This window comes from Pterocles gutturalis, unplaced genomic scaffold (genome assembly GCF_000699245.1).
Source record: "Pterocles gutturalis isolate BGI_N339 unplaced genomic scaffold, ASM69924v1 scaffold17707, whole genome shotgun sequence".
NCBI lineage: Eukaryota > Metazoa > Chordata > Aves > Pterocliformes > Pteroclidae > Pterocles > Pterocles gutturalis.
Window position 1 is genome coordinate 1 of NW_010110582.1, and position 14,032 is coordinate 14,032.

The 14,032-nt window shown below is 41.2% G+C and overlaps 1 protein-coding gene across 1 annotated transcript; it reads right to left on the reverse strand.

Annotated features, from left to right (window-relative positions):
- Window positions 1–2,044: 2,044 nt before the first annotated feature.
- TNFAIP6 (tumor necrosis factor, alpha-induced protein 6) lies at window positions 2,045–13,561 on the reverse strand. The gene is made up of 6 exons (XM_010073445.1): window positions 13,400–13,561; window positions 7,585–7,722; window positions 6,095–6,256; window positions 4,142–4,370; window positions 3,029–3,069; window positions 2,045–2,213 (listed from the first exon to the last, which is right to left on the reverse strand). Exons 1-6 carry the CDS (start codon window positions 13,491–13,493, stop codon window positions 2,050–2,052), a joined length of 828 nt encoding a protein of 275 aa, XP_010071747.1. The 5' UTR covers window positions 13,494–13,561; the 3' UTR covers window positions 2,045–2,049.
- Between the last annotated feature and the right edge of the window lie 471 nt (window positions 13,562–14,032).

Sequence of the window (14,032 nt, forward strand, 5' to 3'; positions counted from 1 at the left end):
TTCGGCCCTACCAGAAGTTTCTTCAACTTACAAGTCATTTATTTGTGACGGGAAAATAACCTCTAGCCCTCCCAGAGCTGCTCGGCGGTTATAGTAGAGCTCCAGCTCTGCACAAACCTGCTTGCAGAAATCTGAAATTCTTCAAGACCCGAACGTGTGGGTCTGTGCTGTGGAGCGTGCAGCCCCGCCGATGGCTCCACTGGTGTTTTGTGGTGTTTGTGGTTTTTTCTGATGGCCATTTAACAGCGGGTCCGAGTAGGCGTGGGGTTTCTGAACGAAGGGGAAAAACAAGTGCAATGGCAGTGTCCAGGGTCTTCTCCCCGCCGTGGCTGCAGCACCAAGCGCTGCCCAACGTCCACCGCCGTCCTCTCTGGGTGGGGACTTAAGCGCTTGTCTGGGCACGGCAAATCCTGCCTCACGGCAAAGCCTCCGAGAGGGGACAGGTGACAGAGTGATCAAGCCCCTGCCACCACCAAAATGGTGCCACTCGAACCCTTGGTTCTGATCCATATTTGTTCAAGACCTGTTGCTTTTAAATTAAAAAAAAAACAATCACCCCCCCCAACCAACAAAAAGCCACACTATGTCATAAATAAAATGTCAACAGTTCTCTTCATGCGTTTTTTCTTATTATTAATAACCGCTTTTGCTGATCATGGAGAACTGGAATGATGTTTTGTAAGAGGAGGCTGTGAACAGGTTTATTCAGCCCAGCAGGTGGCAGGATTAAAAAGCACCAGTGGGTTTTCGGTGCAGCTTGAGCCCATTAAACCCAGCGATAGGAACTGGTGTGCTCATATGGAGCATGAATAAAGTGTTGGAAACGACAGGGAGAGAAGCTGCAGTGCTAGCTGCAACGTTTTTCTCCACTACAGCCAGAAAGCAGGAGCATATTCAAAAAAAACAACAATAAAAGCTCAAAGATTAAAAAATTTAAAGAACCAAGTAATAGAATTCTAAATAAAGCAACGATGGGTCTGAGTAGCTTAAGATTCATCGCGTCTTGTGCAAAACTCTTTCTGAGGAATTCACAATGCTCCAAACCAAAATAATTCACAGGAAGATTCTCCATGGGCATTAGACTTCAGCAGATCTGGAGTCAGGAAACCATTCAGAGTGAAAGAAAGAAACTCTTTAACACTTATTTACTGCTTTAAATCAAGAAAAATGTTTCAAAGTCCAAAAAGTTCTCAAGAAATAAAAATAATTCATTGGAAACTCAGGATACAATTAAAATGGAGGTAGCTTTAATTCTGTTTCAGACTGAGGAATTTAAACAAGTTAAAAACATGGAGAATGACTTATGTTCATCAACACAAAATAGTACTACAGTCTTCTTAAAACCCGTGTAAACAACATAGAGCATCTCAACAGTCTCTTGCTGGTACTCGGCTAGCAATTTCTTCTGGTGCTTCATCACCAGTTTTATTATCATTAGCAAGTCTTTCATTTCATTCTTTACTAAGTGAAATCAGAGAAGTGCAAGGACTGGAACATCTCTTCTCTGGATGAAGAAACCCTGACAAAATTCATTGAGTAGTTTCTGATTCATCTCACAACAAAATTATGATGATAATATAATTGATTCTGTGCTGTTCGTGTTGCTTCCCGTTCTTCTGACTTCAGACAATTACATGGGTGGCTGCTAGGCCATCCACAAGATTAATTTCTGTTTCTTAAAAATAAGCTTACTCTAAAGGAAAATAAGGATAGAACAGCATATTAAATCTACAAATAATTGAAATGGTCACACAAAAAAGTTTGTTCAAGTGGTGCAAGAAATGAGGAGAAGGAGCAGTTTATATAGAAAAATAATTTTTAAATCTTTGGTAACAATGAATTCTTCAGATTTTTACAGTACTTGTAATCTAAAAATAGTCTTGTAAGTATATTTTATAATTTATCCTAGCATACTTTATTATAAAAAATTATATAAAAGCAGAAAATAAAAAGTCATAAAGATATGAAGAAAACATCTTATCTGAAGAAATAGGTATCTGAACTGGGTTCTAAGACATGTTTCTTAATAAGCATATCTCATTACTCCGCTCACATAATACCAAATTTTCCAGATAAGAAGTTTGTTTTTCCTTGGGATGTTGTATTCTTTCCATCACTTGGCTTTGAAGGCGTGTCTATAGTAACATATCTAATTTGAAAACCACCAGCAGTTACTGAGGCATCTGTCAAAAACTTCAAGGTCATAACATTGCCTGGGACAAGAAAAAGAAAAACAGGTTACATTTTTGGGCGGCATAAAAATGTGGTATTTCAGAATTATTTTTAAAGTGCTCTTTCTTGCTTGCTTCTGAGATACTTAGAGCAATCCACCTGGCCTGTCTCGTATATTGGGCTGCATCAAAAGCAGCGTGGCCAGCAGGTCGAAGGAGGTGATTCTCCTCCTCTGCTCTGCTCTCGTGAGACCCCACCTGCAGTGTTGCATCCATCTCTGGGGGCCCCAACATAAAAAGGACAGGGACCTGTTGGAGCAGGTCCCTGAAGATGGTCCGAGGGCTGGAGCACCTCCCATGCGAGGACAGGCTGAGAGAGTTGGGGGTGTGCAGCCTGGAGAAGAGAAGGCTCCAGGGAGACCTTCCAGCACCTTCCAGTACTGAAAAGGGGCTACAGGAGAGATGGGGGGGCTCTGGATCAGGGTGGAGGGATAGGATGAGGGGGAATGGTTTTGAGCTGAAAGACGGGAGATTGAGATGAGATCTGGGGAAGAAATGTTTTCCTGTGCAGGGGGCGAGGCAGCGGCCCAGGTTGCCCAGAGAAGCTGTGGATGCCCCATCCTTGGAGGAGTTAAAAGCCAGGCTGGATGAGGCTTTGGGCAACCTGGGCTAGTGGGAGGTGTCCCTGCCCATGGCAGGGGGTGGAACAAGATGATCTTTAAGGTCCCTTCCAACCCAAACCATCCTGTGATTCTGTGATTCTATGACATCTTTACCATTTATTATTAGAAAGTAGGGACAAAAGATTATTTTGGCTGATTTTTCTTTTTTTACAATAAAGAGTGCAAATATATTACCTGTGCTAATGATGTCATCTGGCAACTCATCTCCACAAAACCTGTAAAAAAATATAAATGGTCATGACTAAATGACACAGTAAATATGCCATACCCCTGCTATAGGGGGACCTACACTGGACAGTGGCTCTCAGGCCACACTCTCCTTTGGAGCTGTGGTTCATGGGGTAGGTGTTCACTGTATGTAATTCTCTGCTATATGTTAAAGAAATTGTCTAAAGAATTTTTGTTATTATCTTATAGTAAGGTTTCAGGGAGGGGAAGATGCAGGAAACATTTTTCAATATATGCAGGAAGTAAATGATGTAAAACAAGAAAAAGAGCAATTTAATGACGCATTAAGGAAAAGAACAATGGCTCAAGGCTAAGAAAAGAGGAACACTGTGAAGAAAAGCATTTAAAATTATCTGTAAGTGGAAAACAAATGGACTATATCCTTGCTTTGCTACACATGATTTGTAGAGAGGATGTGAAATGTGGCAGGAACTGGGAAGTGGTTTTTATCACTTTCTCTGGTTTATTTTTTGTTCTGGAAAATTGAGGTACTTCATTCTAAAATATGACTGGTAAAGGACAAGCAAAAATACGACATCAAAGAAAGAATTAAGCAAAGGAGGAAACTAAATCTAGTAAGAGAGATAATATATAACACTTGTTCTGATATTGTTAGAAAATATTTTACTTCTGTAGCGAATAGTAACTTAAATGAAATCCATTTTTGCTAACAGTTTAACACTCCACCTCCCTCCTTTCAATTAAAGCAAAGACAAAATACTGTTTGAGATTGCTAGGAGTTCTTCCTGGAAAATAATAGGGAAGGAAAATACGCAGCTAACTAAAAGGTCTTACAGCTTGCTTTCATGTAATTTAACAAAGCAGAAAAGGGCAAAGTGCAATTTTCTGAAACTCTTTACAGGCCTGTGTTAATGACAGCAAAGTAAACTGCCAGGAAAGAGGTCAGGTACTATTGCTACAAGTATTATGGGCATATCAGAGGTGCTAACTGGATAAGGTGATATAGTGTTCTTCTGAAGTAATGTTCTGGGGGGAAAAAAAAAAAACCAAAAAAACAAAACCTTGATTATTTGCATATTAAACCTGGAATTACTTTACCTGCCCACGAAGCCATTGATATCATCATAGCTGTCATAGATTTCCAAGAAATCAGCCATACAAGCAGTGTCATCTTCAACATCAAACTCTAGAAACTGTAGGTGAATCCGTTGTCCATAGTTTACTCTAATATGCCAGTAGCAAATCTGGTCATTTTCATACTCATTTGGGTAGCCTGGTGACTTAAACACGTGTTTTGAATCTGTGAAGACTCCACCACATTCTTTTCCTAAGAGAAAAATAAAAACATCAGGGTTTAACTATTCATTCTGGATATTGCTATGGTTTAAATCTGTGAGCACTTTGACCCCGCATATCCGGAGAAAATCACACAGGAACACCCAGTGTGATAGCAGTTTTCATATAGTCAAGCTCTCAGCATTCACAAGAAATGTCTGTCATTCCTAGCTTTTGGGAGCAGATCTTTTGGAAACAAGAGGCATGATCCAAAACTCACTGAATTCAGAGGAAAAGCTTTCATTGACTTCAGTGGACTTTGGGCCAGAGCTCCCCAAGTTCAGACCTGGGGGGAGAGGGGGGTACTTTCTCGGGGTGATTCAGGGCACATGAGTTAGGAGCCCTGAGCTGGACAGTGTGATTAACCCTCTTAGTCTGTACATTGTCTGTGAGTCCTGTACTTTTCAGCTCCTGATCACTGCTAGGTTGGACGTACATTTCAAACATGCAAACAGTTCCACAAGTTCCTCTTGGCATCTTTAGCATCCTGGAGAAGAGCAGAGGCTCAGTTAAATCAGAGATTTGTCTTTGTTCCCCCAGCTACTTGTCTCCCACCTGCAAACAGACAACTCTGCCAGGCTTTGTAGCAGTGTCCATCAAGCATGAATATGTATTCCTTTAACGGGAGAGACTCCAGCCCTCTGCTGAGTGTTGGCAGTTCTGGTTTCCTCTTGTACTCTAACCAGACAGTGCATTTGGAATGTAACTACCTCTCCATCCAGAGGAGAAGGCTGACAAAGGAGAAAGTCGGGCTGACAGTTTACATGCAGTAAAAATGAATGCAGTAGTCTCTCTCTTGCAGTTTTCTTTGTATGCTGAACATCTGTGAATGTCCCCCACCCCACAGAACTATTTGATTAACAACTGCTCAGCTCACATAAACAAGCTCAAGCCCTGTGAGCACAAACAAAACAGCTGTACAGACGTCATGGACAACTCCAACTTTTTGGCTCTGCCAGGCAGGGTAGTACACTTGAAGCAGTAGGAGAGCCAAGCAGTGCATAAAGTTAAGCTTTGCTTTTCTTGTTGGTGCCTACTTTTTCTGTCTTCCCTGCTATATGAAGTGATACTAAGCTAAACTGGAACAGCGGCCATGGCAATGCTTCAGTCGTCTGCTGTGTAGTGAATGGAGGGGAATGGAGAGATGTCCTGTATCTGGAAAAGTCTTGTCAGTCATGTTTGAACCATGTCTCCAGATCCGCTTTGGAGAGCCACTTTTCTTCATCTAGTTACACAGTACACACACACGGCCCTGCTGGGAGAGGGTTCTGTCAGGTGTTTCAGTCCCAGACATGGCATTTTCAAAAGTTGTTCTATCTCAGGCACAAGAAAGAAGGAATTAGGGTTAAAGCAAAATTTACCCTGTTTACAAGCAAAACATCTGGAAAATAGTTCTCAAGTTAAACACCTCAGATTAGTTATTTAAATGAAATTGTAGGCTAACGCACACCCCACTGGAAATATTACTCACCTTTTAAACAACGCAGTGCAGAGACACTGAGCTCTGAGCAAGCCAGATCAGCTATAGGTAACAGCAGAGGGGGCTTGGTGCAAGGCTCCAAATAAATTTGTATCAATACGCTCCCCTTCTCAGACAGCACGTTTATGGTATTGAAGCTAACTCGTTCAGAGCCTGCGTGCTTTGGCACAGCCAGACAGCATGGCATGTAATCATAATCTTAGACCTGAAGGGCCATGGGGTTTTCTTAAACATACCGTTAGGGTTGTAGCAGTAGGCATCCCATCTCTCGCTTCTGTTGAGGCGAATCCCGTAATCAACAATACCAGTTCTTCCAAAGCCACAATTAGCTCCAGCTTTTACTATGGGATAACCAACTCTGCCCTTTGCCATCCAGCCAGCAGCACACACATGGAAACCTGCAACAGGGAGAAAACGGGACATGGACGTGATAAATCAATGCTAGGCAAGAAATTCAGCTTTTTATTCAAGTAAGTAAAGTATTACTCAAGCTGATCAATGACTTGGGTGTAATTGGCCTAATAGAAACTGAGCTACAGGAAATAACAGTACTTTAAGAGGATAGTTTTAAACACAGAATAGAAAATTGCATTGTGTTCTCCACAATATGATTACTGAAAATGAAAATCAAATGCAGATGGACTATATCGTTTCCTGGCTAGTGAGCTTTAAGTGCTGTACCAGCATTTGTAACCAAATTATACAGTGGATGAGTTATATAAGTGGGTTCTTTGTTTCCCTTTTGAAGTCACAGAGATTTACTCAATCATATCTCAAGAGTTTGCAGCATTAAGTTCTGAGAATGAATACAATACTGCATACAAAAGACAGCTAAGAAAACAAAGATTTTACTTAAAATACTTTAAATTAAATACCTGAAATGCCTCAAGTATTTCTTGCTAAACAAAAATATCCTCTTAATGCATTTTGTGGCTGAGAACTTAAAAACAATAGCCAAAGAATGCAATGTTACTCACTGCCTGATAAAGACCAATTCAATGTTTTCACCAAGATGAACTGGAACATATTTGTGGCGTCCTAGGACTATGAGCTACTCAGATGAGACAAAAGTACCCTTTTTACATGTGTGCGGGTGCTGAGAGCCAGCTTCTGACTCAACGGCGTAGCCTGCAAATTTCTACAGTGGAAGGATATTTTCCATTGTTTTCCTAATGCTCTGCTTGAATTAATAATTTCTTATTAGGAATCAAATAGAAATACAATAGAGCCCTCACTTAGCTTTGCTTTTCACTCCAAGCACACCACTCACTCTCTCTCAGAGCAAATATGGCTGCAATAAACATATGAAAACATCTTGACTAATGATATGAAAAATAGCAATGCACATTTACTGTAGGAGCTCCCTGGGGATAAACACCTTCCTCTGCAGCCCCAGCAGCAGCCAGGTGCTGTAGCTGGGGAGATAACCATTGCTTCCCAGCTCAGCCAGACGCCTCTCTGCTGGGCGGTGCTGGTTCCGGGACTGTGCTGCACTCAAACCTTGGGGATGTGCAGCACTGTGTGCAGATGTTATCCCTGATGCAGCTCTGCAGGTAGCGCAGTCATGTTCTGTTACTGAGGGGGGAAATTGCATGAAAATTGGGCAAAAATCCAGGGAGTTTACAAGTCTCCCAGTCCCACAGTTCATAACATTGATGAAAATACAAGACTGGCAACATGATGAATGCACAATGTGAAAAGCAAACAGCCGTGATTTTTTCCGAACCTATTTTTCTTGCCGCTTCCAGCTGCTGATACGTGGCTAGATGTCCTCCCTCGTATTCACAGACTGCTTTTGCTTCTGCATAGGTGAGCTGATACTTCCCAGAGCGTGACTCCCGGTGATACACTCCAGCTGCTCGTTCTGTGGGACCAAAGCAATAAATGATTTTAGTATTGTATCCCAGTTGGCCTGGGGTGCTCTCAACCTCCTCCAGCAGTTTCCCCAAGACCTGCACTTTGGGCTTCTGTCCAGGTGAGACTGAGAAACCAAATGTTCGGCTAATAGCTGTGCCACTTGGAAAATGTCAGGAAAAGATGTCCCTCCCAACCCAAAGGCTTGTTTTTGCAACCCAAAGGTATGTTTTTGTTTGGGAGAAGTTTTGAACAACAGAGCTAGTCAGAGCTTGGTGAGTTTTTGAACAACAGAAAATCAACAAATGCAGGGAACGACTCCCCTAGGACTACTCAGAAGGCAGTAGTTATGGGAACGATCGGCTGGTGTCAGCATCACTAGTTCCGTGTAGCCTGTCTGACTCAGGGGAAGCTCCTTCTGGATTGCTATCACAGCATACTTTTGGATGTAACTTGAAGTGCCTTTATGAGATGAATCAGAGCTTTGTTTTGACTCTCCAGAGAAGTTAAATCAGAGCTGCTTGGATAGAGGAGAGGCAGAAACTGAAGGGAATAAAAATGTGAAATAAAAATATCTGAGCTTGTGTCACAAAGGGCAGGACCAGAACAATTGCTGGCTGACATTTTTGCTGCACAGAAAATTAATATACTTTATTGTTTTTTTCTTTGCTGTTGCAAGTACAATATAAAGCAGCTTTCCAGGGAAACCTAGAAACTGTCAGTACTACTACAAGTTCTATAATCTTTTCACGTTTCGCTTGTCTGATGCCATATGTATGGAAATCTGTCCCAGACCTAATCTGCATATCTAATCTGAATGGTGCTTTTGTTTAGTTGTTTCTTATATTTAATATAATCTGACAGAAATGGCTGTCTGTAGCTACCACTAGTCAACATGACTGAAAAAATACACAAAACAAGAAGCATTTTTTACAGTAGTTATTTGTACCATGGGAAAAAAAGAATGTCTTTTCTAGGGACATAGTTAGAGTCAGTAGTTTTGGCTAGGTTAGGATGGTTTTTAAAAAAAAAAACATGGTCACCACTGAATTGTGGTTAGTAATGGTGAGAACCCTCATTAGATAAAAGAATGATGTTTGCCAATGTAGTTTTTGGACCCACAGTCACTGGCCTCTCGCCCAGTGGAGTAAATGATGTTGCTGACAATAGTCTCAGAAGGCTGAGAGCTGCTTTCTGTAACGTCGCTGGGAATGTCGCTGGCACGGGCATGGGATAACATGTATTCCATGGAAAAATCTCGCCGAAGAAGCCAGTTCCATTGCAAAGAAGAGTCACAACAACTAACAGCTGTGGAGTAATTATATGCTATATTAAAGAAAAATATCTATTTTAATTTAAAATTTATTAATAGGAAGTATTATTTTTCACTCACTCAGTATCTTGTCAAACCTGATAAATCTGCTCACTGCTTCTTTGCAGCATGATTGTATTGGATTCAGTATGCATGAATTGAAAATCTGAGTACTACAGAAAATAAGGACAGCATTTAACATCACTGCACACTGAGGGACAACCTGGAACTGACATTATTGATCACTGCAGCTCACAGGGAAGTGAACTGAAAGGCAAATTGAAAAGCACAGACTGTAGTCCTTGGGATTTGCTGAGCTGCCCCACCGACACCGAGTCAAAGAGGAAGGGGCTGCTGAATTCTAAGGCTTGTCATCTTTGCAGAGGTGACCCATCACAGCTAAAGCAAGAGCAGTCTTAAAGCTTATTGTCAGTGGCAGCTGCTGGTAAAAGCTCTCATCCCTCTGGCAGCCACCTTTGCAAGACTGCTGCGTTCCTTCCCTGGAACTGCTGCTGGATGTACCAGCAGGGATTCGGGGGGAAATCACCAACTGTTTGGACTCATTGCTCTTGGAGCTGATGGTAAAAACTTACCATTTTTAGTTGTTCTCCTAACTTTTTCACCTGGCAATACTGTTTTCAAGTCTTATCCCCCAAAAGGTATCTAACCAACCCCACTTACTGATGCTCAAATGTTGGTATGGACAGGCATCACATTTTTCAGCATATTGCTGGAAAGATCTGCTCTCCACAGTTTCTGCAAGGGCTGCTCTACCAACAGCAGCACCGCTGGGTCTTTGTGGAATGTCTTGGTGGGTCTCACCCTGCTGAGAGCAATCACCAGTCTGCATCTCTGTTATTCCTTTGTACCATGACAAAAGTAGCCTTCGGAAAGACAGACCCCACACATGTACTCCACCAAGCTTTGAGATGCGGAGCTGGCTCGGTGCGTCACAGTTTAATGATACAGTACTCCCTAACAGTATATATATCCTAATTAACGGATCAGATCTTTCACCAGCATTTTTTTCTCCTCCCTCTTAATCACATTAGGGGCTGTGCAGAAAGATAAACTGCATCAGCAAAACCAGCCCTAGGTCAAAGCATTGTACTTATTAATATACATCTATATATTTGTGTATCTGTATATATATATATACACATTCACAGTCATACATGGACAAACACATGCACAAATTGCTATTAGTCTTAGAGAGGTGATACCATGGCTGTGCAGATGAAGCTGCATGAAATTTTGTTTTCACTTGCAAGCACAAGCACATGCCTACACCTGCAAATACATACTGTTCATGTATCACGGGCCAGCACTACAGAGTACGACATGTCCCAGCCTCAGCTGGGCATCTTCTCTGATGGGGGATGCTGCTTGAAGGCTGCTCTCTTTATCCAACCTAGCTGAAATCTTCTCTTTCTGGACAATAGTGAGAACTTTCAGCAAAGTTTTTTTGGGTTTTTTTGCCTGCAAACCTGCATGTTGGGACTGTTCTCTCAGGTTCTCCACCCACTTTTCTTCTTTGGTTCTTACTCAAAAGGTCATGGGTTACATGGCTGACAGAACATGTTTCTTCCAACTTATATTTATTAAAATCTCTCCTTGAAGCCCGGAGACAGCAGGATCCTGCAAGCAGAGTGACCCTCTGCTCACTCACAGCAGTAGGAGATGGTAAAATGTCGCCAATCTCTTCTGCACAAACACAATGAGCATGAGATTTGGCATAATATAGTTCCCTCAATATTCCTGACACAAATACTAGATGCTAAATAAAAATAAATATTTCACTTTTAAGCAGAGAATGGCCTTGCAGAGTTACTGGCACGGGCCTCTGCTAAGGCACACAGTCATACTCAGAGTGCTCCACCAAATGGGGCAGGTATGGTCCCTAAACCGCACTGACACACGGTGAGCGAATGGGGATGAAATTCTGAACAAAGTGTGCAGAGCTGTCCTGGCACTAAGAACTGGCACTCAAATAAACGTATGAATGCATTTGGGCAAGACTGCTCAAATCCTCTCATCAGTTTACAATAAACCTTTGGTTATAATATGCTTGTGTCAAAAATGAGCAACAACAAAATTCCATTCACACAAGAAGGACATTAACAGGAAGGCAATACAGCCAGCTGCGGCAGGATTGCATGCTTACTGAGAAAACAAAAGATGGTTTGTAACAAGAAAAAAGGTAAAAGACACGAACATTTCCAGACTGCCAGTAATTCAAGATTTTATATTTGTGCTAATGATTTGTTGAGGAAGAAAGGTAAAATGGAAAACTCCCTTTATTTTCAATTTGGTCTTGAGAGTGCTTTATCAGAAGGAGAGGAGATAAGCAAAGCTCAGATGTCACTGCGCTTTCTTAGGTTTTATCCAAAAAAAACTTGCTCTAACACTCATGCATAGTATGAGATTGGGGTTACTTGTTTTACTGTTCAAGTTACACTTTTTTTTAAAAATACAGAGATGCACTGGATAGCTGTGATTTTGCCAAATTTTTCTTCAGTTATATATAATGTCACTGAATTCCATTGGTAATTCAGTTAGTGGCATTTTGAGGTTTGTTTCAATAATTTTATTGCTGTAGTTACACTAGATGGTGCATTTCTAAAGGAGCTTCAACAGAGTCCTCAAGATAAGTGAGCAGAGTGGTTATTTCAACGTTGCCCACTTTGCTTCCAGATTTTGCATGTTTTTGTTTATTTTACCCCATGGTTTATTTTTATTTACTCTCATGGTAAATGCTAAAGGTGTAGCAAAACATAATTCTGTTATGCATTCCAGGTAACACACTGTTTCTTAATTTTAAAGAATTATAAAATTTTTTCTTCAAATTGACTTCAATTCACAAAACTGCTTAAATGATCACTGCTATCACAAATAAATTCACATTTATGTTGTAGAAGCCCCAGAAGGGTGGCTGGTTGCAGCAGTCATGTGGATACACCAATATTTGCAAATAAAACACCAAGGACGCATTCTCTGTCCGTGAGTGCAAGCAGCACGGTGTGGTCCTGAGCTCTCTTCCCTGTCACCAGGGTGGCCTCATCCAGGGACAGTCCATGGCCCAGCTCTCCCTGGCACTGCACTGGAGTGCTCTTTACATGACCACTGGCTGACCAAGAGCAAAACTGTGCCAGGGAAGGTGAGAGTGGTTAAACCACAGACAGGAGCTCTGCGCGGCCATGTGCTGTTCAAATTCAACTTCTCTGCCCTTCCTAGTGTCTCTTTACTGTTATTCCAGTTAAGAAGACAAGCTGTGCTTGTTTCTCACACAAACCTCTCCTCTGTCATCATTTTTTGAACACCGGCACTTGAGCTGGTGCATGAAGCTGCCAAGCTGTCCTCCCTTGGAGCTCTCCCCCTACCTGAGCACCTTTAGCAACTGCGGGACACAGCAGGCACGTTCCAAGTTTAGAAGGAAAGAGAAGTCATTAAAAATGTGCAGTCAAATGGAAAACAATATAGATCACTTCTCCTTCTCATTTATGTTCCTGGTAATTTACATGGTCCCCTGAGAAGGGACTGGAGTTACATGGTTGCTGCACTAGCTAATAGAGCATGGCCCCAATCCCTCATGAAACATCTGAGCACAACAGAAACCTGTACCGGCTACAGGAGCTCCTTGGAATCCTTAACGAAATACACAACATTCTAGAAAGGATAAAGGAGTTGGTAAGTATTTGTCTATAAACCAGAGCACTCGGTGCCTGTTTTTGTTCTGGCATCCTTTATGTGACTGTATTCAGTATGTTTTTCTGTTGTACTGGATAATTATAAAGATCTGTAAAAGAGCTCTAAGAGCTATTTAAACCCACGTGAGGTATAGGAAACTATTCCCACAGCATTTTCTATGGCCCTTTTGAAATCTTCTCTCCACTGTTTAATGATGTGAACAAACCAATGGCCAAAACATATACATTTCTGTATTTTCTTAGAAACCTAGGAAATATTATTGCTATTATTTCCAGATCATTTAGTTTCATATGAAGGACCCCAGGCATCTGAAGTATGTTCATGCAGAAAGTAATTCATTCCTTTGGCAAATGTTTCTTTTCATACTCGTTTTCCTTCATTAGAAGCAACTGTTATTTAACGCTGTTTTCACTTTACCTCATGCTGTAGGAAAATACATTCAGATGAAATATTCTATAACTACTTTTCCTGTACTTTAGAGAAATGGTAAAAATAGTAAGGTCATAAGGACAAAACTTACAGTCATTACTCAGATAAAACGATCACCAATTTCAATGCAGGTTTTTGATAATATTAATGCATGGCTCGATTTTGCATTGCTAGATGCTCATCTTTACTCTGTTAGTGACTTTTGCAGCAAAGCATTTATGATTGAATTATTTCTTACCTAACCAAATAGAGTTATGCAGCACTCCGTCCTTGAATCCCCATGCTTGAGCCTTGTCCCACAGCAGGGCAGAAAAGAAAATTAGTGCAATCATCTCTTCCGAACTATTAGGCTGTAAATATTCCCTGTTAAAACACTCAGGGTAACCTCTGCTAGCAGCTGCCTAGATCCTATCGGAACATCTGGTAGCCAGATCTTAAATAGTGCTTTCAGCTGTGAGGTCAGCAAGCCTGCTCCAATTGTGCTTGCTGTAGTATTATTACACAATTAAATGTGATGTCTGCAGTCGTCCATGTGACTCACTTTTGGCTCTCTTGATTCCCAGTGCGTCCAAGAAACCATTCTATCCCTCACTACTGCAGCACACATGAACAATTTTCAAGCCAAAGTCTGTTCATTCTTCAGCATTCACTGTCTTCAAATTCCATAAAACAATAAAACTCATAACCAGTCTATCTGCTTATGGTGTTTCTAGTCACACCACTTACAGGAACAAAGAGAATCACACATACTACTTCTCATTCTCATTTAAACATTCTGTTCTTTTGTATATAATCTGGATTTAATCTCACTGTGACCTAATCAATGAAAAAATGTAAGGAGAATATTTTGCATTGGCTATTTAAATTCAGT